The sequence below is a fragment of the Solanum verrucosum genome, unplaced genomic scaffold, assembly GCF_900185275.1.
Source record: "Solanum verrucosum unplaced genomic scaffold, falcon-dt-bn FXZP01000036.1, whole genome shotgun sequence".
NCBI classification, from domain to species: domain Eukaryota; kingdom Viridiplantae; phylum Streptophyta; class Magnoliopsida; order Solanales; family Solanaceae; genus Solanum; species Solanum verrucosum.
In genome coordinates, this window is record NW_026020253.1 from 1,032,071 (window position 1) to 1,056,847 (window position 24,777).

At 35.0% G+C, this 24,777-nt stretch overlaps 2 protein-coding genes and 2 pseudogenes across 2 annotated transcripts; 2 read left to right on the top strand and 2 right to left on the bottom strand.

Moving 5' to 3' along the window:
• The first annotated feature begins 7,597 nt into the window (after nucleotides 1-7,597).
• LOC125833100 (branched-chain-amino-acid aminotransferase 2, chloroplastic-like) lies at nucleotides 7,598-12,124 on the top strand. The gene is made up of 10 exons (XM_049512247.1): nucleotides 7,598-7,724; nucleotides 9,993-10,051; nucleotides 10,239-10,416; nucleotides 10,503-10,679; nucleotides 10,750-10,881; nucleotides 10,971-11,069; nucleotides 11,146-11,262; nucleotides 11,357-11,452; nucleotides 11,615-11,727; nucleotides 11,976-12,124. Exons 1-10 carry the CDS (start codon nucleotides 7,659-7,661, stop codon nucleotides 12,088-12,090), a joined length of 1,152 nt encoding a protein of 383 aa, XP_049368204.1. The 5' UTR covers nucleotides 7,598-7,658; the 3' UTR covers nucleotides 12,091-12,124.
• Nucleotides 12,125-12,576: 452 nt separating this feature from the next.
• LOC125833111 (60S ribosomal protein L35-like) lies at nucleotides 12,577-12,930 on the bottom strand (annotated as a pseudogene).
• A 1,547-nt stretch (nucleotides 12,931-14,477) lies between these two features.
• On the top strand, nucleotides 14,478-17,220 carry LOC125833112 (mitochondrial carrier protein CoAc2-like; annotated as a pseudogene).
• A 680-nt stretch (nucleotides 17,221-17,900) lies between these two features.
• LOC125833099 (pentatricopeptide repeat-containing protein At2g15690, mitochondrial-like) lies at nucleotides 17,901-19,379 on the bottom strand. Its single transcript, XM_049512246.1, has one exon. The coding sequence runs from the start codon at nucleotides 19,345-19,347 to the stop codon at nucleotides 17,947-17,949; it is 1,401 nt and encodes a 466-aa protein (XP_049368203.1). The 5' UTR covers nucleotides 19,348-19,379; the 3' UTR covers nucleotides 17,901-17,946.
• Nucleotides 19,380-24,777: the final 5,398 nt, after the last annotated feature.

The window sequence follows — 24,777 nt, forward strand, 5'->3', positions numbered from 1 at the left end:
CAAAAACACATAAATAAACTTGTATTTGCAACTATAAATTCATTAAATGCATCCACAACTACTAAACAAAATCACATTTAAACTACGAATAAACTATCAACAAGCAAGAACCAACAATTTATCTTTAACCCATATATGCTAAATCACACCCCAAGAATTGGGGTTTCTAGCCACACATCAAGAGATATAAATTTATACCTAAATGAGCATGCATTTAAATGGGTATGAAGATTTAAGTCTTGTTACAGGCCAATAATGAAGAATCCAAGAGACTAAAGTCCAAATCCTTGGAGATGAAACCCTCTTCTTCTTCAAGTCTCCAAAACCCTCTCAAACTTAGAGCAAAAATATCAAAAAGTACTGTCCTATACGAAAACTATAATAATTGTTCCACTCTAAGTGAAAATTATAATAATTGTTCCACACTAAAACTAAAACTCTAACTAGTATTTATAGTTTTCACAGATTTATGCTGCAGCGGATCGTTCGGCATCGTTAGTCGGAATCGCCGATCAACTCAGTGATTCGCCCTTTGGTGTAGTTCATCGCCGTCTTGCACCAGCCTTCAGCATCGCCGTGCTCTGGGTCATTGGGCGACATGGTACTGCTTCGCGAAACTGTTCCGTGATGCGCCGACTGCTCCCTTTTTCCGCTGACTTGATCCTTTCCTTCAGTGCTCAGCACACTGGAACAAAAGGCGAAGTAAGACCCTTTGGGCAACTCACCAAGTGGACTCGGCGATCCTCAGGCCTTCATTTCTTCGTTCTTTTCAGCCTTTTCGCTCTTTTTTGCGACGTAGTGTCCATGCTTTCTTTCAAACATCAAATACATGAAACTTAAGGGTTTTCATCAGATATTGAGATAAAATAAGAAATTAAGGACACAATTTCTATTGAAATATAGCCGTAAATGAGTCCAATTTGTGGACTCATCACTTATGCCTCCAGACAGTTGAAAGTTCATGAGAAGAATTACCCAACCAATGACTTAGAGTTGGCTGCCGTAGTATTTGCTTTGAAGATATGGCGTCATTATTTGTGTGGTGGTTCATGTTGTTGTATTCACTGATCACAAGAGTCTTCAATATGTGTTCACTCAGAAAGAGTTTAATCTTAGACAAAAGAGGTGGTTAGAATTACTCAAGGATTATGACATGATTATTTTTTACCACCCAGGTAAGGCTAATGTTGTTGCTGATGCTTTAAGCAGGTTGTCTATGGGTAGTACTGCCCATGTTGATGAGGAAAAGAGATAGTTAGCGAATGATGTGCATAGACTTGCACGCTTAGGAGTCCGACTAATGGATTCCACAGAAGGAGGAGTAGTGGTGATGAATGGGGTTGAATCTTATTAGTGTCAGAAGTGAAAGAAACGCAAGACCAAGATCCAATTTTGCTTAAATTGAAGGTAAATGTTCATAAGAAAAATTTATTATCTTTTAAACAAGGGGGAGATGCAGTATTGAGATATCAAGGTAGGTTGTGTGTACCAATGGTAGATGGACTCCAAGAGAGGATCATGAAGGAAGCTCATAGCTCCAGATATTCCATTCATCCGGGTTCCACAAAGATGTATCGTGATTTGAGAGAGGTGTATTGGTGGAATAGTATGAAGTAGGGCATTGCAGAATTTGTTGCAAAGTGCCTAAATTGCCAACAAGTTAAATTAGAGCACCAAATACCCGGTGGTTTGGCTCAGTATTTAGAACTTCCGAAATGGAAGTGGGAGATGATTAATATGGACTTCATCACAATTTTACCAAGGTCTCACAGGCAACATGATTCTATTTGGGTGATTGTCGACATAATGACAAAATCAGCCCACTTTTGCCGGTAAAGACTACTCATTCGATAGAAGATTATGCTAAGTTGTATCTTCAAGTGGTGGTAAGACTTCATGGGATTCCGGTCTCCATTATTTCAGACAAAGGTGCGCAGTTATGGAAGTCATTCCAAAAAGGCTTGGGTTCAAATGTGAACTTAAGTACTGCCTTTCATCCTCAGACAGATGGCCAAGCAGAGTGCACTATTCAGACCTTAGAATATATGTTGAGGGCTTGTGTGATTGATTTCAAAGGGAATTGGGATGATCACCTACCTTTCATTGAGTTTGCTTACAACAATAGTTACCACTCGAGCATCCAAATGGCTCCTTATGAAGCTCTTTATGGGAGAAGATACAGATCTCTTATTGGATGGTTTGAAGTTGGTGAAGCAGGGTTGATAGGACCAGATCTGGTTTATAAAGCTATGGAGAAGGTGAAAGTGATTCAAGAGAGGTTGAAAATGGCGCAGAGTCGTCAGAAATCCTACACTGATGTTAGGAGAAGAGAGTTAGGGTTTGAAGTAAATGATTGGGTATATCTTAAAGTTTCACCCATGAAAGGTGTTATGAGATTTGGTAAGAAGGCGAAGCTTAGTCCCCGGTATATTGGCCCTTACAAAACATCGAAAAGGGTAGGTAATGTAGCTTATGAGTTGGAGCTACCACAAGAGTTAGCCGCAGTTCATCCGGTGTTTCACATCTCTATGTTGAAGAAGTGCATGAGTGATCCTTCATTGATCATACCAACCGAAGATATTGTGATCAAGGATAGTTTATCTTATGAAGAGATTCTGGTTCAAATTCTAGATCGCCAAGTTCGCAAGTTGAGAACAAAAGAGGTAGCATCAGTCAAAGTCCTTTGGAGGAACCAATTTGTTGAAGAAGCTACTTGGGAAGCTCAGGAGGATATGAAGAAGAGATATCCACATCTCTTCGAATTCAGAGAAGTTTCGAATTAAGGTATTAATCCATTCTTAGTATTTATTTATAAGTTGGCATGTTGCTTTCCATTTGCTTGTGGGTGCTTGAACTGAATGTTGCATGTTACACCCTTAGCCTAGTAAGAGTAATCTCATTCGAGGACGAATGTTCCCAAGGGGAGATATTGTAACTTCTTACAATTTGAAATAACTAGGAAGAAACTAATGATTGGAAATAGTCATTTTTGGAAATAATGAAAATTTGGAAATTTTGTTAAGTTAGAATAAGTTGCGTTTTGGTCAACTTCAAATGGACATCACTTCTAGATCAGGATGATTTAGGTGTACTTCCAGATATGTTAGGGAATATCTTGGAATGATCTTTTCAATTCCGCCGAGTTTGCGCGATTCCGAGTTCATATGAGTGAGCTATGTCCTTTGGAAGTTGGGTTCTTTGACTAAGAAAAGTCTAAAACCGGATTTTAGAAGGGTAGTTTGGTCTTTTCCTTACCAAACTTAGTTAATTCATTCTTTGGAGTTTAATTCGGGTAAAGTAAGATTTTAGTCAGTTGAGAAAAAGTGAATTTCATACTAGGGATTGGAGAAAGTAGAAAAAAGGAGAAGAGAAAGCAAGATTCGTCAAGATCACCGAGTTTAACTTGTGGGTTTCGTCAAGGGGTGATCCCTACGAGGTATGTGAGATCACATAGCATTGGGTTATCTCACCCATGCGCCAATCAGGATTCAATTTAGCGAAATATGTTTGATTTGAAAGTAAATCCTTTGAGTTTTTGATGAAATTCGTTTGAATTCTTGTGGGTTGTTTTGTTGAAGTTTCTTGCGATTTGATTCATGTTTCCGAGTGTAATTTCGGTTTGAATCTTGTATATATTGAGGGTATAAATGATTATAAGTGTTTGGGGAAAGAACCATTGAAGTTTAGATGGTTTAGAGATGAAAAACGAGCAAGAAAAGTCGGAGTTCACCTGGGCAGGGGCTTGGGGCGTCGCGCCTCTAAGAGCCCCATGAGAGCCTCTCTGAACTTTAACCTCTGGGGAGTTGCGCCAGCCAGAGCGCCCCAAGTCAGTCTCTAAACTTTGAGGGTTGGTGCCCCGAGCCTCTCTGAGCGCTAGGGACGCCATATCTCTTATTCGTTCCCCACCTTTTAGTACTTGTTCCTTAGCAATGTACCTATCTTTTCTAATTGGTTCCAACACTCTAAGGTACATCTAAACATCATGAAATCATCCATAAACATGAGATCATGAACCTTGAATCCATAATCCAATTCAAGGAAAGTTAAGATCAAAGTTAAGAGAAGTAAGAGTCAAGTCAAGAGAAGTTTATAAACTTTTCAGAAGTCTTTCACAAACGTTTTAACTTTGTTTGAAGACTTAAGTTTCAAGTTAAGCAAAGAGTAAAATGTTGAGTTCATTTCTTCAAAAGAAGTATGTCAGGACTATGTATTCCCAAAGAGAAAAATGTTTTCACATTTAAACAAGAAAGGAAACCTTGATTTCCAAAGAGCCTTTGAGCTAATTTTCAGAAAAGAGTAATCGCTTTCTAAATGAAGCAATAGAGGAAACTATGATTTCCAAGATAGCCTTTGAGCTAAGTTTTTGAGCAATTATCTCAAATCACAGAAAGAAGTATGTTTTTAAACATAAGAGTTAATATCAAATTTTGGGAGTAGTATTGAGCACCGATAAAGAGGAGAGTTCAGACAACTCACAGCCTCCATAAACCATGTAGCCATCATGGGTAGAAAAAGGGTCATACTTTTTAGATGATTCCTTTAGTGTTTTTTAGCATAGACTAGTGGATCCACTTAGTAGTTCAGGTTCTATACCCTCGGCAAGGTATAGGACGGCCCTGGCAGCGTGAGGCTAAAAGTTGTATCATCACAATAGCTCTTACGTGATGGTTGTCGGTTAGAGAAACTCCCACAAAAGTAATTGTATTCCTAAATACACAATTTATTTGTATTTTTGCATAAATCTCAGAGTTATATGTATCTTTGCATACACACAGAGTTGACATCATGTTTTAAACAACTTTTCTTTATATTGCATTTGTTTTAAGCTGAAATGAGTTCGGTTATGTTGAGTTGAGTTGAGTTAGGTAAGTTCTTCAGATTCTTTTCAAGTCTATGTTGTGTTTAGCATTTCAACTCGCATACTCGTATATTCAATGTGTTGATGCCAATTGGCCTGTATCATATTATGATGCAGACACATGTAACTAGGATCTACATCCAACGTATCGTTGATCTAGTGAGCACTCCAGAGTCAGTTGGTGAGCCTCCTTGCATTCCGGAGAATTCCTTTTTATTGCTTTCAATTATTTTATTAGTTCATTAGGATGTCGTGGGGTTTGTCCCAACATCCATCTCAGTTGTTTTAGAGGCTTCATACACAGTCATATGTTAGTTCTTTAGTCTTTTCATTGTCATTATCTTATGCTAAGACTTGAGTTTGCCTTAATGGCCAACTTGAATGTTCCATTATAACATTCCAGATTATTACATAGATTTGTCTTTGTTGAACTAAGTCTTTCGTTGAGTAAGTAAGTCAGGCCAAGGGTTCGCTTGGGGCCAGCAATGGTTCTCGAGTGCCAATCCCTCCCAGGGTGTAGGCTCGGAGCCTGACAGTTTCATTCTGGAAAAACATCAATCAAGAAAGGAAAATAGTGACAAACAATGAAATATATATTTCAATAGTTTATGTGAGGGTTACAATCTTTATAAAATCTAATAAAAAATGTAATCCTCTTATTTGTCTCCTCATGATCATTAACTCGAGATCTTTATTTTTTTCTTGAATCGATGCAATACTTATTCAAATTTCTCTACTAATGCGAAGCCACACTTTGATCACAATCACAGAGCTATGAGAACTTGCGGCTTTCAAATTGGAGATGTAGAATTATTTGTATGTGGAAGGCTTGTGGATCACCTTTAAAGAGCAAAGCTTTTCTATATATTTCCCTTCATTCTTTCTTCTCGTCTTAAGAAAACTCATTTATATAGTTGTGAGCTAAAGTTTAGGGGTATCTTGGTCTTCAAGTAATTTTAGAGGACCTAGAGCTTAAAGAGCATGAGTTGGACTCATATTGTCAACTTAATACACTAACTCAAATGTAATTTGAACTTTATTTAAGTCATATAGTTTTAACTTAAAATATTAATCTAATTTTATTAATCATTAATTTATTACGAATTTATCAATAAAATTTTACTATCTACAATGATGTCGAATAAGACATTTGTTTATTTGCTTAATTTTATATGAATTTAAGTATCTACTTATGCATAGTTAAAATTTAAAAACATAAGTATTAAACAAAATTAAACTAAAAGACATATGTGTTATCTATATTTTTAAAAATGGTAAAAGACTAATGGGATAAGAAGGTGGGAAATGATAAGAAAATAAAATAATTGCAAGGAATTAGTAGGCGTTGAAAGGATGAGTACGGCCAGGTCAGTTCCTACGATATTGAACCAAACTTTTTGTCGTTTTTGATTGTGGAAACTTGAAAGGTTGACACATATCCTCTTAACTCCTATTTTACGTGTTCAATCCATCATCGATATCATCCCTTTCCTGTCCTTGTCATAAATATTGGTAAGGAAAAACTTGCATTGCGTACGGTTTCACATTTATTCATCGTTTTTTTTTTTTTAAAAAAAAGGTGTTTGTAAAATGTTTTCAAATTTTTACTTTCTCAATTTATTTTTATTTATTATGATTTAACTTGACATACTCATTAAAAAGAAATATTGATATATATATTATCATACTATTTCTATTAATCAATGTTTTAGCATTGAAAAAAATATGAAGAATAATATTTAATGCGAAGGATAAAACATAGAAAAAAAACTATTTGTCTTTTCTTAATATGTCAAAAGTGATAAATAATAATAAATATCTATTTAAGAAATAAGTGACAAGTAAAAGTGAACGGGTATCATCTTACTAAAATTAGCTGTACCACATTAGTTATCCATTTTACTCAATTTGTTTCTATTTGTATGTCGTACTTACTAAAAATAGATGTTCCGTAATACTTGTCATTTCATAAAATAATGCATAAATAACATTATTCTTCCTATTTTACCTTTGAAAATTATAAACATTGAAAATATGAATTTAACTAACATATGAAAACTAAATGATTAATTCAGGTACATTGGCAATTTAATTAATAAAAACAATTAATTTTATGTTCATTTATTGAAATTTACTTCAAGAGAATATTAAATAAGGATACAATAGTAAAGTGATCTGATTTTTTAAAGGACCTAAAATCGAAAATGGTGACATATAAATAGAAACGACAAGACTACTAAATCAAGAAAATATTAATTGATTTTTTCCTATATTGCCTTTGCAATTAATTCATTTTGAAAGAATTCACATTTTTTTATAAAATTCCAAAAAAATATATTAAGAAACAAAATAATAAAATAATCTTTTTATTTATGATTTTTTAATATGCATATAATAAGAAAAATGATAGTGAATCATTTCATTAAAAATAAAATAAAATATTATTAATATTAATAAATTTTAAACAGTGTTAATTAAACGATTTTAAAATACTATAAGATATATATCATCATCTTCTTTTTTTCTCTTTAATGTGAGTTATAACTAAAGGATATGAGTTAAGGATATAGTTGAAGTGAATCCCATAATTTTCTAAATATTATTATAGACTAGTTAAAATAAAGTAAATGAAGAACTTTTTTTTTTTGAAATACCAAAAATATGCGTGCATGAGCATCTAACTCCCTCCTATATAAATGAAAGAAAATGGTAGGTGTGAGAAGTATATATCCAATCCTGATCCCAACTTTGGAATTTCAAATTGTTGGATTAAATTATTGGTTTGTTGTGGAAATTAAATATGATTCAAAGGGCCGCACCTGCATATATTCGTAAATTGTTTGGATCTTCATCTCCGCATCTGCAGGTGAACTATACTCTCATCCCAATATATCATTTTTTTTCTTTTATTGTTTTTGGTCCAACATGCAAATAAAGTTTTACACTCAAAGTTAGTGATTTCTCATGTTTAGAGTATCTGTAAATTAACTTTGCTCAATAGTATGTGCTCCCTTTGTTTATTATGTAAATTAGTATTAGCTTATAATTATACATGAAGTTGATTACAATTAAATCTACATATGCTATTATAAAACTATGAGTATAATTATTTGCTCATCAAAATAATATTGAACCATCTTTATACTAGTATATATAATAGAAATACCATTAAATTATATCAAACAAAGCAATTCTATACTGGATTAAATTATAAATTAATTATCTTATATTTAAGGTTGGAGTCTCAAATCTTCTAAGTCTTATCATATGATTTTTCTCTTAATAGATTTTGTCCTTACCCTATCGCATTGGCCCCACAATAGGTGAAGGACCCTCCTAATAATAAAGATGATTTCGTATTTAGGAGAATTTAAACCTTAGTGGAATTTGAATTTAATCAAGCTTCATTGTGGAAATTGAATACCGGGTGAAAAATAAGAAAAGGAACAAAAAACACATTCTTGCCTTTATAGGCTGAATATTTTTTTTTTATTTCTCACTCGATGTCCTATGAAGAATTATTGTTGAACACATAAAATTGTAAAAGAGATACTAATGCAGTCCAAGCACACATTAATCATATAGGAAAAGTTATTGACGAATATGCCCAAAATTAACTTTTTTGGTTGTACAATCCAACAGGTATTGAAATATTGTTTACTTATCGCGCTTCCCAAACATTTTTCAATTTAAATAACTATGTCCATAAGTTCTGCTATCAAAGACGGAATTAGAATTGAAAACTTTGCGAGTTTCAAATTTTTATCTTTTAAAAGTTATAAAATTTTAAATTAATAATAATACATACTCAAAGGATATGAAAATTCACATATTAGATTTATTAGAAAAAACCCAACAGTTCAATCATACAAAATCATGAAAATAAATATCACATCATCAATATTTAATAGAGCACGTTCTTTTCATTTTGTCCTAATTGAATACGTAACTTTTAATCTGAAATACCTTTATAATGTGTAAAACTATCATAAGTCGATAAAACAGAAAGAACGGAGGATGTCATTATTTTTAAATACAGAAAAGAGTAGAAAAAATATCGTTCAATTATGTGAAATTAAATAAAAATGTCTTCAATAGATAATTTGGTCTAAAAGATATATTTATCATTAATAATTTAATTAAAAAATGTTCCTATTGTTGTCAAATAGGTCAAAAATATCCTTTTCTAATATAAATATATTATTTCATTAATTTTTAACATGTTTATTTTCCTAATAATAATTTTTATTATTAGCAAATGCTTATCCTACTTTAATTAAAAAAAATTGAGAAAAATATTTTCTATTCTATTAGTATTTGTTTTAATGTAATCGAAATAATATTAATGATAGGATTACTATGATCTTATATATATGAACTAATATTATAAGTCAAAAGGTACATGTAGGCATTTTATTTGATTAATAGAATTAGATTAAAAAACGATTATTCTTACTTGTTTATTGGTTAAGTGATTTTTTAATATTTAATCTGATTGATAAAATTAGATTAAAAAAACAATTATTTCTTACTTATTTATTGGTTAAGTGATTTTTAAAAAAGAATAGTGTTCTTTAAAAGTAATATTTTTATTAGGAATAAAATACATTTATAAGAAAAAATAATATATTTATTAAGAAAAAAGACTTTTTTGACCCTGGGACATTTTTGAATAGAATCATAAAGAAGAATTATGCAAACAAATAGAATTGTACCCACATTATTCATCAATAAAATTATATTTCTTCATATTTATTTTGTGAATGCAATTAATTAATGTCACTACTTTAAAAATATTTATTGCAAATAGTAGTAATCTTTTTGTACCTCAGGAAATAATGTAAAAAGTCTGCTGAAAAATCATAAGTATCAACTCGTGACTTTTTGATTGATTGTGTCTTATAAAGCACTTTAGGTGTTTATCTAATTGGTAGATACTTAATATGCTTATAAGCTTTAACCAAATACCTTTTAGGACATTATACACAACCAATTTAAGACCACAAAATTTGAAAATATTTTAAAATTTTTCAACATATTTTTTAAAATATTCAGGAGTAAACAAGAAACAAATGATATATATGTTAATGTAATGAAATGAAGTGAGCAGAGGTATTTGCCTGCTTGATTGCAGGTTGAATGTAGGTACTACACAGCTCAGGTTGCAACATCTTTAAGACCTGGTGTTTACAGGTACAATATTCATGTTTTTCATATAAAAAATGTACTCTTACTTTTACACCTTGTTTGGATGGTTGTTATCGGTTGTATTATATTGTATTGTTAGTCTGTATTCATTCATTATGAAACAATACGTAACAACCATTCAAACAAAGTGTTATTGATCATAGCAGAGATCACAATTTTTTTATATTGTCAGTGATGATGAAGAGTGCCCTGTTGTTGATTGGGACAAGCTTGGATTCGGATTTATGCCAACTGATTATATGTATATAACGAAAAGTTGTGATGTTGCTGGAAATTTCGAAAAAGGGCAACTTAATCGCTATGTGAATATTCAACTCAGTCCATCTGCTGGTGTCTTAAACTATGGACAAGTACTCATTATATACCGTACTGTTAGAACTCAGAAAGAAGTTTCACAAATTAATACTGAAAAATTTCATTCATTCAAATGAAACAGGGTTTGTTCGAAGGAACAAAAGCTTATAGACAAGATAATGGAGGCCTCTCTCTATTCCGTCCTCGTGAGAATGCCATTAGAATGCAGATTGGAGCTGAAAGAATGTGTATGCCCTATCCTTCAACAGATCAATTTGTGGATGCTGTCAAACAAACTGCTCTAGCTAATAAGCGATGGGTAATCACTTGTTAAAAGATAAATAATTATTCAATAAAGATATATTTATTACTAATTTGAGCAAGAGCAGATTCCGCCTTCTGGAAAAGGCTCACTTTATATTAGGCCTCTGCTTTTTGGAAGTGGATCGATACTCGGCTTAGCTCCAGCACCTGAGTACACTTTCCTTGTCTATGCTTGCCCTGTTGGAAACTATTTCAAGGTTCTTATTCTTTCTTTAAATATTCATAATTCAAGTATATCTATATATCGATTTGAAAGGAAAAAAAGTCTGAAATGGCTCAATTACAGGAAGGAACAGCACCATTGAACTTGTATGTCGATGAAGACTTTCATCGTGCCTCACGTGGTGGAGCTGGTGGAGTCAAAAGCATTACTAACTATGCCCCGGTAAATTTTTTCCCTCGTATTTTTACTTATAGTCAAATTAAAAAGTAGTTGTGACTAAATTCTTTCTTTAGTGTAGGTTTTACGCGCCATAAGGAATGCAAGGGAGAGAGGATTTTCAGATGTACTGTACCTTGATTCTGTAAATAAGAGGTACATTGAAGAAGTCTCGTCCTGCAATATTTTTCTTGTGAAGGTACTTTCATGTTCGAATTTGTAGTCCACTGGTTTAATTTTTCGGAAATTGAAGATCATCTTCCTTATTGTCAATGTTGTCGTTACCTTGTTAGGGAAGACTGATTTCAACTCCAATAGCATGTGGAACAATTCTTGAAGGAGTGACCAGAAAAAGCATTATGGACATTGCAATTGATCTTGGATATCAGGTACTAGCTGCAGGTTTAAGCAAGTAATTAGTTATTAGGGAAAATGCTCAAATATGTCATCGAACTTTGAGAGAAGATTCATCTATGTCATCCGTTGAAAGTTTGGCTCATCTATGTTATTTCAGTTAGCTAGCAAATAATGGTATAACTGAACCTTTTCAGGTTGAAGAACGTTTAGTCGAAGCTGATGAATTGATTAGTGCTGATGAAGTGTTCTGCACAGGCACAGCAGTTGGTGTTGCTCCTGTAGGTAGTATTACTTATAAAGGCCAAAGGTAAAACACTTGGTATTTGGCCATGCATTTTTATTATATTTTTCAGAAATTTCGGCTATTTTTAATTTTCATTTTTCACTTTAGAAACAAAAAAACCATTATTGTTTTTCAATTTTTACAATGAAACATGACCAAACCGACATAATTTCTCTTCTTTCACCCAACATATTGAAATAATCACATCACAATTAGTTCTGCCAAATAAACATATTGATTTATTTGTTTAATTAGTGAATTTGTTTGTGCAGGATTGATTATAAAATAAAGTCAGAGTTAGTATGCAAGAAACTTTACTCAACACTTGTAGGGATACAAAAAGGGCATATTGAGGACAAGAGGGATTGGATTGTTGACATTGAATAATTCTAGCTTATATATGCAATGTACTAATCATGTGTAAACTGTGAAATAGTAGTACAAATTTATCATTGTTTGGGTAAAACTATTGTCTGTCAACAAATTATATATAATTCACAATCTCCCAATGCATTTTAAGTATTTATTGAGGATAGTAATTGTAAAATATTATTCAGGTAAGGAGAAATATCCTTCAATGATTAGTTTGGTTCTGTAAAAAGTTTAGGCATTGGTGGTGTGTTTGGTAAAAGAAAAATGTTATGCACGCGACATGTTTCCAAGTAAAATATATTTAGCTTCAGTTAGTAGTAAACATACAATGGCAATTTTTTTATTTTACTAGGAACAAATAAAGCTCCATACCAGTCATGTTTCTAATGACATAAGCGCCAAAGGAAACAAAATTTGCATGATAAACCAAATACATATCGGGATTCAAACACCAAAATTTCTGGGAAATTATTAGATCCTAGCCTACACTTTGATAGCATACTAAGTACATCTCCTTATTCTTTTTCTCTCTCTCTCCGTCTTCAAGGACGCGTGGTGCTTGGTCAAATGTTTGCGGATGGCCCTAGATTTCTTTGGGCGCAGGAGGCAGGTATTTCTTGTTCTTGTAAACGAGCAGCCTTTTGCTTCTGTGAAATTACAGTCAGAACCTCCTGTGCAATAGACAACCTTACCTGCACCTTGATTTTGGAGAGCTTGTTCGGAGCACCAGTGACCTTCGCGACACGAAGAAGACCAAGCGCTGCCTTCAAATCCTTCAACTGAGTCAGTAGATCTGGCTTCGACTTGTTCCTCAGCTCATGAACCTTAATTCTGGCCATTGTTGATGTTGGTGGAGATTACAGACGCGGCTCGTGAGTGTTGATTCTGAAACCCATACAATCTCAAAATTGATTGTTCTTAACTTGACATATTACCACATGCGTTGTTAGTATCATTTATCATTTGGCATTGCATTCCAATTAGTGTACATTAAGGTGATAAATCTAGGATTTCTTACATTTTTTCCTATAAATCTGATTAAATCAGACACTATCTTGTCATTTGTCAAATGTCACCTCCCCTCTTTCTTCCAAATTTCTTACATGTTTTTTGTCCTAAAACTTTTTTCTTCACAGATATCCCCTAGACTGATGTAACATTCGAGAAATAAGAATTAATTTTTCACAATTAGTAGTCCCTCATTTTCAAAAAGAATGGTCTAGTTTAACATGGAATAGAATTTAAGAAAAGAAAGAAGACTTTTTAATCTTATGGTTCTAAATTAAAGTTATGTCAAATGTACTAAAATACTCTTTAATCTTGTGGCCTTAAACCTGGCACATGGAAAGTTGAAGTTAAAGTGTTACCAAAAAAGGAAATGGGTCATTTTTTTGAAACAGACTAAAAAGAAACTAGGTCATTCTTTTTTAAAGTAATAAAATTACAAGATTTAAGAAGTACATTTTATACCACAATCAATGTCAATTTCCTGGTCTATAGCACACCCAGTCTCGCTAATTTCTTCTTGTTCCACAACATCATCCAATCCTTTATTATGTTTATCAACAAAAGGAGTGGACATAAACCCAAAATCATCTACCGTGTGAATATCCCTTATTTTTCCAAAACTGATCAAGACTGGTGATCAGTAAAACCGACTTCCTCTCCATCTTATTGAAGTTTGGTAGCTCTTGAATAATATGTTGTTTATCTCCTTCACCTTATTCTGTTCCAATCACATGTGAACTGTGAACATCCACCTTTGAAGACGCTTGGAATATGAACTTGTGCAAAGGTGAAAGCACAATAGACATCTCAACGATGTAACACCCCGAGTTCAACCCCTAATAAGCCTCCAATACATTTGACATTTGACATTTGACATTCTCCTACTTTTCTTTCGAACTGTTTCTGTACTAGTGTTCTTCAAGATTTTCGTGGTACTATTTATCTTTCTTCAAATGGAAAAGGAGGGTGTTGTGTTAATGGATGGAATTTTCTAAGACAGTTGTTGCTCCTCTTGAATCTGTAGGCCTGTCTGTTATATTTGTCCACCCATATCAGCACCAAAGTAATGCAAGATATGTGTCTTTAATATAAACTTTATATCTTTAAACTACATTTAATTAATATATAATTTTTTTAATCTGACTCCACATGTTATATTGATTGGTTTGGTGCAAATGAGTATTTAGGGACTGATCCAATGTTCTTCTTAGTTGTCTATTTTATTCGACAAATTAACATTTGATTTATGACACGTGTATTTCTTCCTCAAGTTTCTGTGATCCACCTAGTTTTTTAATCCAAGGAAAAAATTAACTCTGGTTATGACGAGCTCGAAGGTAGAATGAGATGCTTGAAGAACCTTACTGACTTTAAGAAATTTACAAGTGGATCTAATGGTTGGAAATTCTTCTAGAATTATGAAATTTGCATCTGCTGTCACCTTTTTGGAAGTTCAACTTGACAATTCTGTTGGTAGAATATTACTCAAATGATGGGGTGGGCATCTAGTCCAGGAACCTTTGTAATGTAGCTACTCAATTACTAAGTCGAAAATATAATGAACCCTTAGCATGAGGGGCTCTGGAATCCTGGACGATTAAATTCCTTATCTTTGAGTTCTCTTCTACGTAGACCTGAGAAGTTGAATTTCGGAGCTTGGGGCTATCAGGATCCTTTACAAAAAACTGCTACGACAGAAAGAGCTCTCGGGTTTTTCAGGTGATGGATCCACAGCTTCTGTCTCAATTGAACTAGGAGGTGTATTATTTATTTTTAAGTTTACATGTTATGCTAGTGGAACTCTTCTCCAGGGGAAACTGAGCTAGTGTTGCTCACATTGTCCCGTATGCTGCTTTGCATTACATGGCCTATGATGATGAGTACTGTTGCTGATTACACATACTGTTCCTGGAATTGGGAAAGGTCCCATTCTAGATGTCATAGCAGGATCATTTGCTGCTGGAACTGCTGTACTTTATGCCTATCCACTTGATTTAGTTTGAGCTCAATTGGCTTACTAGGTACGACAATAAAGAGGACATGTTCATTGGTTTCCTTTCTTTTTCCCTATCACACACCTTGACTCTCTCCTCTATCTCTCAAAGCAAATATCAGAGCAGAGATTGGCAACTTGATCAAATTTTAGTACTTGTGAAGTGGATTCTGTTAGTCCTAAGGAAATGGATCAATTGAGCTCCTAGTTTCCATAAGCAATCTTGTACTGATTTGCTTATGATTGTCTAGTTTGTTGGATCCAAGAAGTTGAATATGCAAAGGCTTGCTACTGGTGAACAATTTTACAAAGGGGTGCGGGACTGCTTTTCAAAGACATACATGGAAGCTGGAATAAGAGGCCTATTACTGTGGAGTTGGTATGAAGTCTACCTCACAACAATTCGGATTAAGCTTATATATATATATATATATCAAGTTTGTTCGTTTAATAACCATACGGTGTTTCCAGCATCATCACTCTATGGAGTCCTCCCATATACAGGGCTTAAATTTTACTTCTATGAGAAAATGAAAAGCAACATCTCTCAGGAGAACCGGAAGTCCATCAGAGTAAAACTAGCATGTGGAACTGTTGCAGGACTTCTTGGTCGGACTTTCAGTTATCCTTTATATGTCGTGAGACGCCAGATGCAGGTATGTATAGTGAGACTATAAAAGCCAAAGAAGTATTCATGTGACCAACTTGCTGTTGGAATGACAAAGAGGAGACAAATATTTTCAGGTACAGTGACTCTCCTCATCTACCAGCAGCCATGAAATGAAAGGATCGTTTAATACTCTTGTTATGATTGTACAAAGACAAGGATGGAAGCTACTATTGTCTGGACTTAGCCTCACTTATCTGAAGGTAAGGCAGTGACTACGCTTTGCTTACTATTATATCTTTTTCGAAAAAGGAAAAAGCTTATTATTTCATCATGATTTTCAAATTGACAAATCGCCTCCCGGTGCTATAGAAAAAGGCTCGAGCCTTCCAATAATGACATTTTAACCCCTGACCAGAAACAATAGTGCACCCGTTTGTCACCTCCTCTCATCCCTCCCCTATTTCGGTTAAAATTAAGTAAAAGTCGAGTTCAAGGCCCAAGATATCCTCCTTCCCTAAAAGAAGAACCCTCTATACTAAACACTCAGAAGCATGGGTTCTTTTATAAAAAAGAAAATGAGAATAGCAAGCTACACATGCTTTTTTTTTTCGAAATCCAAAATTGTCTGTATAATCTTAGATATTGTGACGATGTCTTAAAGAATACTATTAACTACTCCCTCTGTTCCAATTTATGTGACTTACTTTCTTTTTTAGCCAGTCCCAAAAAGAATGACACATTTCTATATTAAGTAACAATTTAACTTTAAAATGTCTATTATACCCTTAATGAAATGATTTATAGTCATACAAGTTTCTATCATTCATTTTGAACCACAAGTTTTAAAAGTCTTCTTTTCTTTCTAAAACTCCGTGCCGAGTCAAACTACCTCACATAAAATGAGATGGAGGGAGTATCTTTCAGAATGTTCTGTGAAATAAAAATTCAGATTTAACATTTTTTATCACTCTCACAGATTAAATAAACATGTCAAACCATTTTTACTTGAAAAACATGAAATCGTAAATATGGCTTTATCTAAGGCAGTACTCTAATTAAGCACACTTATGATAGATAAAATCAGCTAAGCAAATAAAACAGTTTATAGATAACCTAGAGAATTGAATATATAATGTAAATTGATTTATCTGGAAAAATCTTCACGTTCTACTTCTTTTAGATTGAAATCAATATCATGTTGGACAATTTTATAATAAGGTAGTGAAGGGAAAACAAATGAAAAATATGATTAGTTAAAGGTAAACCAAAAGTATAAGAAGGATCTAAAGCCTGTTTTTTCCAGGTAAAATGCAAGTTGCTAGAACCAAAAGTGGGTAATATTCTCTGTTTCCTATATTATTATATATATTACTGGCCCTGATAAATGTGATTTCTGAAATAAAGGTTGTACCATATGTTGCAATTGGATTTACTGTCTATGATGTGATGAAATCATACCTGACTGAGAGTACCATCACGAGATGAAGTTGTTACCCGCAGTAGAAATAGTCAACCATCAGCCCTGCACTCCTAACAATCCTTTTTTTGAGGCTCAGATGAAATCATACGTGAGAGTACCGCATAATTGTTCTTTAAATAAGTAGTTGACTCAGCAAGCAATTAGATGAGACTGCTGCTGGTTCCACCTATAACTCGATAGGATCCCTTCTGTATACAAACACAGGTACATTGAAAATGTGTAAATAAAAGTTGATGTCTTCTAAATGAAACTTTTCATTCAATCCATCATTTTACACATCCAGTAACTCTTTCTCTTGGACTGTGCCATTCCATTTCTGTTCTGTGTCATCATGGAGTAGTTTGCAGTTCCTTTAGTTCTACATCAGCACGACCTGAACAAATTAAAGTAGCAGAGCTCTATGTGCTGGACAGGGTCAATGCAAATTTCAACTCTGATAATCCTCAAATCCTTCCTATAGCAAATCTGAGTCCACAAAATATTAGTAGTAAAACACACTCTTTAATATTCATCTTTTTGTTGCATAAGATGTTGTTTATTCGGGAGGCCTTTTAGCCCTCAGAGGTAATAGAAGTTGATAAAGACAGTTTTAATTTACCCAATAACAAGAAGTGGCAAATTTGGGGAGACTGTAACTATTCTCAAGCAAAATAACCATATAACTAATGTACAATCTGATATCATCCTGTAAACATGATTCCCGAGAATGTATTGCACCTAGTAGATTTACAAATTCTACAATAAAAATCAAAGTAATAGTCTGAATATGGACTAATGACTTCACCAGTAGTCATTACAGGAGCATTTACCATCTCTGAAATGATGAAACCGCTTGTTATCTCTAACAATCAACTCTCGCCCAACAATCTTTGACATGATCTTAATGGCGTTGTGACAGTCACCACATATACGGAGGTTCTTGATGATCCTAAGAGTTGTTCTTGCCGGAGTACTAATTAAACCATATGCAATAGCCAATCGCTCACTATGATACATCAGCGCTTGCTCCTTAGCAGCCTCATCAATATCATGAAGCACATACCTCGTGTCTGGTACATAACCAGCATCCCTCATCTGCCCGCTTAAGCCTTTCAATTTTTCATATGCATCTGCCCTATGTGGAATTGTGATCTTGAACTCATTAGCTCTATCTTTACCCTCAAGCATACTAAACTCAGAATGCCTTTTCTGAAACGGTGCAAGGGGCTTATCAGCCATATTTCTGGAAGAATCTAACCTAATGAGCAGCTCCTCAGTTCGATCTTCAAGTTCAATATCCCCATGAATTCGTGCAAAATTTATAACGGCCTCCCATACTACTTTTGTAGGCTCAATAGGCATGTCTTCAATAAACTCTAGCAATTCATTCAAATGCCCAGATTTTCCCAAAACATCAATGATCCCTAAATAATGCTCAACTCCAGGAACAATACCGTACTCATTCTTCATTAGCTCAAAATACGTAAAACCATCTTTCACAGACCCCTTACTAGCACAAGCCGAAAGAACCACGGAAAAAGTGTCCCCATTGGGCTCCAACAGCCTAAGTTTTCTCATCTGCTCAAACAAAAGCAAACCACTCTCCCCATCTCCAGTTTCTGCATACCCACTAATCATCAAGTGCCATAGCTCCAACTTCCTTTCACGCATTTTATCAAACACTTTTCTCGCATTCCTGATGCTTCCGTTCTTAACATACATTTCCACTAACTTACTGTTCAATTCAATATTGTTACTCCATGGGGATCGCAATAAGAGCTCATGCACCTTCACCCCAACGTCCAAAGACGCAAGTTTAGTACAATAGCTCAATAATGTCTCAAAAATACGAAAGTCAGCGTCAACGCCCTGGGAAATATACTCAATTACTTGGTCAATCTTACCTTCATTGCATAGACTCATCAAGTTAACATCAGCTGCTGAAATGGGGCTCAATGTTACTGGGTCAGCTTCTTTTTGGATAGGCGTACTGATTCTTCTGTAATCTTGATGGTTATTCCGACGGGGTCTTGATTGTGGAGAGTAACGGTTGTTGTTAGGGGAAGTGGTGGAGATGCGGTCGTGTGGGGCAGCACGGATGGGTCGGAAAAGCAGTGTAGACAATGGAATACGGAATTTCAAGTGGATGTTAGGGGAGAAGATGGAGTTAGCCGTTCCAGGGAATGGGGAGAGAGACGCCATGGGAGAGGGTTTTGCCAGAATCCCAAAGATTATCTGAGAGGACCTAAAAGGGACACTTGGGGCTCGTTTGGTGTGAGGGATTAGAAATAATAGTGATGGGATAAGGAAATAGTGATGGGATAAAAAAAAAAATTATGTTGTTTGGTTGGCAAGTCCGGGATAACTTATCCCGGGATTAATAATTAGTACCGGGATAAGTTATCCCTCCCCATGGGTGGTATAGTAATCCCGGGATAACTTATCCCGAGATAGAATAGGTAAATGACAAATATGTCCCTTTAAATCCTTTTTATATATCATTTTTTACATTTATGTATATTTACATTTTTTTTAATACCATGTATAATAATATTTACTACTCCTTATTTTTATGATAATTATACATATTTTTCTATTAAAAAATTATACTATATAAATATAATTTTTATTTATGAATTTATTTGACTAATTCTTATGTTTATTTTATTTTGATTTCTCATAAATTTTCTTCTCTTTAATAAACTTAAGAGGAAAGTTCTATTTTTAAGCTAAATAAGAAAAAAGTTATATTTTTAAATACACATGGTACTTATCATGGGAATACATAAACAAAAATATTTAAGTTAAAAAAAATAAAAGTTTTATTTTAAAAAATGAATAACTAAAGCTCACAAAGAAAAATTTAAAAAGTTTAAATAAAGTGAAGGGTAATTTTGTAAACAAACAACTTGTTCTTAAAATTTATCAATATATATTATTTTGAATATAACAAACCAAACACTCAATAAGAAATAATCCCAGGACAACTTATCCCATCATAACTAATCCCAACATAACTTATCCCAACATAACTTATCCCATCATAACTCATATTCAAACCAAACGACCCCTTGAAGTTTAATGAATGCAAAACAATTTTCATTTAGTTTTTTTTTGCTATTTCTTTTATTATAATATTTTTAATTAAAATATTTATATTTATGATTACTTAAAAACGGCTATATTATTTGAGAGAGGGGTCTAGCTTCTCACTAGAACCAACCCAACTCTCTTCTCTGATCATCTTCATTTCTATGCTTTCGGTATTTCATACGGGTATAACTATATATCCTTGGTAGCGTAGTTAAGCAAGGAAGCTAACTTGTGCCGATGATGGCAAGGAAGAAATGACAATCACGGGCTCCTCCTCCTTTGGAGCTGGAGTCTCCTAAGAGTATTGGTACTTCTGAGAGACATGTCACCCCTGCCACAAGAATTCTGCAAGCCCTAGAACCGCTACAACTATCCAGTTGGATTTCTAGCAGGGAGAGTGCTCTGTCGATCTTGGGGGAGATGACGAAATCAGTCACTCTGACACCGCATGATGCAGAGATTGGGGTCTTAACTGCAGCTCGAAAGTTGACTTACTCAGCCAAGAAAGCAGAAGAAACATCTATTATGTCAGAAGTAATTCGAGGGAACAGATTGACCGCCATGGACTTAACCTTAGATTACTACCCACCGGTGGTGAATGATGGTCACAAAGTTGCTAAACATAACTCTAAATATATCCAAGAAGAAAGTCAGAAATTGATGGTTTCGCTGATTGGATATGTTGTCGGAGGTAATCCCACTTTCAAGGGCATGCTAAAGTTTGTGTATGGAGTTTAGAACTTTGTTGAGACTCCACTGATATTCCTCCATAGTGAGGGGTACTTCTGTAACACCCCGACTTTTCGAAACGTCTAAAATTACTCATATCTTCATGGAAAGACAAGGAGGGTGGGTAATAAATTAAGAATGATGTGGTATGTCCTATTTTAAGTGTTCAAGTGTTGCATCTCAAGTTTTAAAGTTAGGTAAGTAGCAAAATAAAAGTTGGCGGAAGTTATCATAAGTTCCTTTTTTAAAATTTCTCTGAAATTTGGGTCAAATGTCTCGAAAGTTTTCTCCCAATCTATAAATATTTATGGGGCCCATGACCTATCGAATCGAAGGTCTACGAGTCTAGTTTCCAACGCATTAAACCATTTGTTCATACGACTTTAGAATAGAGAGATATTTGTGTTTTCGTGGGACTGCGCAAGCAGGCACGTGAGGTGGGACCCTAGGTCGGTGGAACTTTACATATATCTTCTTCGAACATTTTCTTCATTTTTAGCTAAGAACCAGAAGAAAATACAGAAACCCATTTCTAGGATCAACTAAAGTATAGATTTTCTCAACTTAAGTCCTTGACAAAAGTTGTTCTACACGTTGGGCTCATCATCGTGGTATAATTTGTTTTATCGATTTCATAGCATATCACACTTTAGTGTTGGGACAACAAGGGTTTGGATATATTTGAAGGTTTTGAGGCGTATTACGAACTTAAGATCGAGGTAAGACCCTTCTTTCATCGAATCTAGCTTTTATAAGCAGCAAATGGCAATTTGAAACAGAAATACATATCTTTTATCGTATTGTCATGATATCTTTTATTTTTGTGTATTGATTATGGTCCTACCTTGTTGTAGTATCGAGGGAGTTACGAGTAAAAGTCGTTAGGCCACGTGAATTCAGCGAAAAAGGTATGTTAAGGCTATTCCCTACTTATGACATGTTTCCTTAAAGCTTAGGAGCAATGTAATTGGGTTGTTATCCTTGTTACACTTGTAGCCATTATTATTGATTGTTGGCTGCTTGAGTTGATATAATCCTCCATTATTGAGATTCTTATTCAGTTAGTAGCGTCCCTATGCTGGACACGACTTAGAGGCTATTTGTATATGTTGCTTATAACTAAGTTGCTCGCTTTTAGCGATTGGATTGTTGTTGTTGCCCTTGGGGCTATTGTGGTTAGCTACAAGAATGTGATTTATGCCTAGAAGGGCTATGTTCTGCCGACAGGGCTATATTGACGCCTAGAAGGGCTATGAGTTGTCGACAGGGCTATAATGACGCCTAGAAGGGATATGAGTTGCCAACAGGGCTATATTGACGCCTGGAAGGGCTATGAGTTGCCTACAAGACCATGTTGTTACCTAAGAGGGCTATGAGTTACCTATATGCTATATTGATGCGTAAGAGAGCTATGTGCTGCCTACGGGGCTATACTATTGCCTAAGAGGGCTATGTGACTGTCTACGGGGCTAGGGGACTACCGATAGGGGTATATAGACTGATTGACACCTTCTGGGCTTATGGGGGCATGGGTAGGTGGTCTTGTGTGCTGTTTGTACCTGCCGAGCTTATGGGGGCTTGGTTAGGTTGTTGTTTTATTAGTTTTGATAAGTTTAGATTTAGGAGTAGGTCAGTATGCTTATTTTATCCTTGATTTATTTATCGGATTATTCCAGTATATTAGGATACCTGCTCACAGTCTATTGTCGTTCATACTCTGGCCCCATTGCCGGGGGGCGCTGCATTCATGCATGTAGGTCCCAACAGATGACCCAGTAGACCTCCTCAGCAACATGATTGACTTCTATCCGGTTGGCTAGCCCCTTTCCTCCGGAGCTGCCAGAGTTGGGAGGTTTGTTAGCTTTTGTTGTATATATTTTCATGGGTAGGCTAGGGCCTTGTCCCGCCAATCTTTACTACTCTTAGAGGCTTGCAGACTAGTGTGTGGGGTTTATAGCTACATTATGGCCATGATGGCCTAGTTTGTTGGTTTGTTGAAGCTTGTTAGTTGTGTGATGCATTGTCTTGATATACCTACTTTCAGTTTCGGTATAGAGATCATGGTGGCCTCGACGGCCCAATCAGGACTTCTGTGCTAGTTGGCTATTTCTTTATATGAACTCTTGGGAGTAGCTGTTTCTTTTATGGATCTGTTTACAGGGACCTTGCCGGCCGAGGGATTAATTTTAAGCCGAGATATACTTGTTTGTTTTCTTGACTGCGTGTGGCAGCTATGCGCTAGTAGCAAATGGTTCAGTAGGGTCGGCTCGATCCTGAGTTTTGACATTAGGAGCCAGTTGCGCCCCTCGAGTTTGAGGTGTGACAACTTCATCTTCAAATTTCATAGTGAAGATGTTATCTTGCAGCTAATGTTAAGTTTTGATAATTTAACAAACTTAGGGATCTAACAAGGGACCAGATCCTTGTTATTGGGACTGGATAGGGTAAATGAATGAATAAACTCATCATGAGAAATATTTGGGTGTTATCATCAAAGAGGGGGAAATGTTATATTCTAGGGGTTTATATGATCCTCACAAATGCAGGGACCCGGTCGTGGCAGAGTGCTCTCGTCCAGATTCAAAGTGGGGTACAACTATAAAGTTGTCTTGTCAGATGGTTGGTGAAAGGTGCAGTGTACTTCACCAATAGGAAGGGCAGACGAGGTTGTTTGTGTCAGTGGTCAAAACTCTTGTTGGTGACTGATATACATACAACATTATTCATTCAAAAATGAGAGAGAGTTAGCAAGTCTTCTGAAGAACTCATAAAGAACACGTTGCAAGGGACCTGGTCCCTGTAAGATTGCACATGTGAAAAGGACGACAAGACAGTTGTCAGAAAAGCTGCCACCTCAGATGTGGTTGGTGCATGTCCTTTTAGAGAAGTAGGCTCTCAACCAATGGGGTCGTCTCAAGAGGTTTGTGTCCATTTAATCTAACCTCTTCTCACAAAACACAAACTAAGATTTGGCAAACAAAACTCATAAGCTTACAAACAAGAAGCCATCTTCAAGGAAGAAAATTGCTCATATCGACAAGGGACCCGGTGGAGTGTTGAAGAGTATTTGTTGTATTTTGAGCTTTGTGTCTTATGTGCTTAAATTGTAAATCTACTCTTGAGTTATAAAGGATAGTAGATCTATTACTTGTCTAAGTATTTAGTTTTAGTCGAATTAGCTAGAGTGAGTTAGATGAATAATCTAAGTTTTGGTCAAGCCTTTTTACATCATTGTTTTGATGTTCTCTTGGGTAGAGTTGCATAGAAGTGTCAACTAGAGTTAGTTGATGTGTGGTGCATCAAAGTTGCTGCTTGTGTATGGTCTTATCTTGGAGATCGGGGTTGGTGGCTAGAGTTAGCCTTGTGGGGTTCTTAAAGTCTAGATCAAGTAGAGTTAGTTGGTTTAGTGGGCAATATGATATAAGTATTACTTAGTGTGGGATTAGATTGTTAATCTCATTGTTGTGGTGGTAATCTGTGTTTCACTTTTGCTTGGAGTTTTAGTGAAAACAATTGAAAAATGCTGCGTGACAGGTCGTGGTTTTACTCCCTTGAGCAAGGAGGTTTCCTCGTAAAATCTCTTGTGCATATTTTACTTGGTGTTGTTTATTTTTGCACTTTAGTTCTGTCGAGGGACCTGATCTTGTGATCACTGGTATTGGAGCTTGGGCTCTCTATCTGGTTAACACCAAGAGAGAGATTCCTACGAGGAATGGCGACACCACTAAACTTGCCAAATAAAGTCAGTCTCCTACTAGGCCACCTCTTTTTGATGGTCAGTTCTATAGATGGTGTAAGATTTGAATGAGT

Coding starts and splice junctions, on each gene's coding strand:
- LOC125833100 (XM_049512247.1), top strand. CDS start 7,659: ATGATTCAAAGGGCCGCACCTGCATATATTCGTAAATTGTTTGGATCT. Junction 10,882..10,970: donor CTGTTGGAAACTATTTCAAG/GTTCTTATTCTT, acceptor GCTCAATTACAG/GAAGGAACAGCACCATTGAA. Junction 11,070..11,145: donor GCATTACTAACTATGCCCCG/GTAAATTTTTTC, acceptor TCTTTAGTGTAG/GTTTTACGCGCCATAAGGAA.
- LOC125833099 (XM_049512246.1), bottom strand. CDS start 19,347: ATGGCGTCTCTCTCCCCATTCCCTGGAACGGCTAACTCCATCTTCTCC.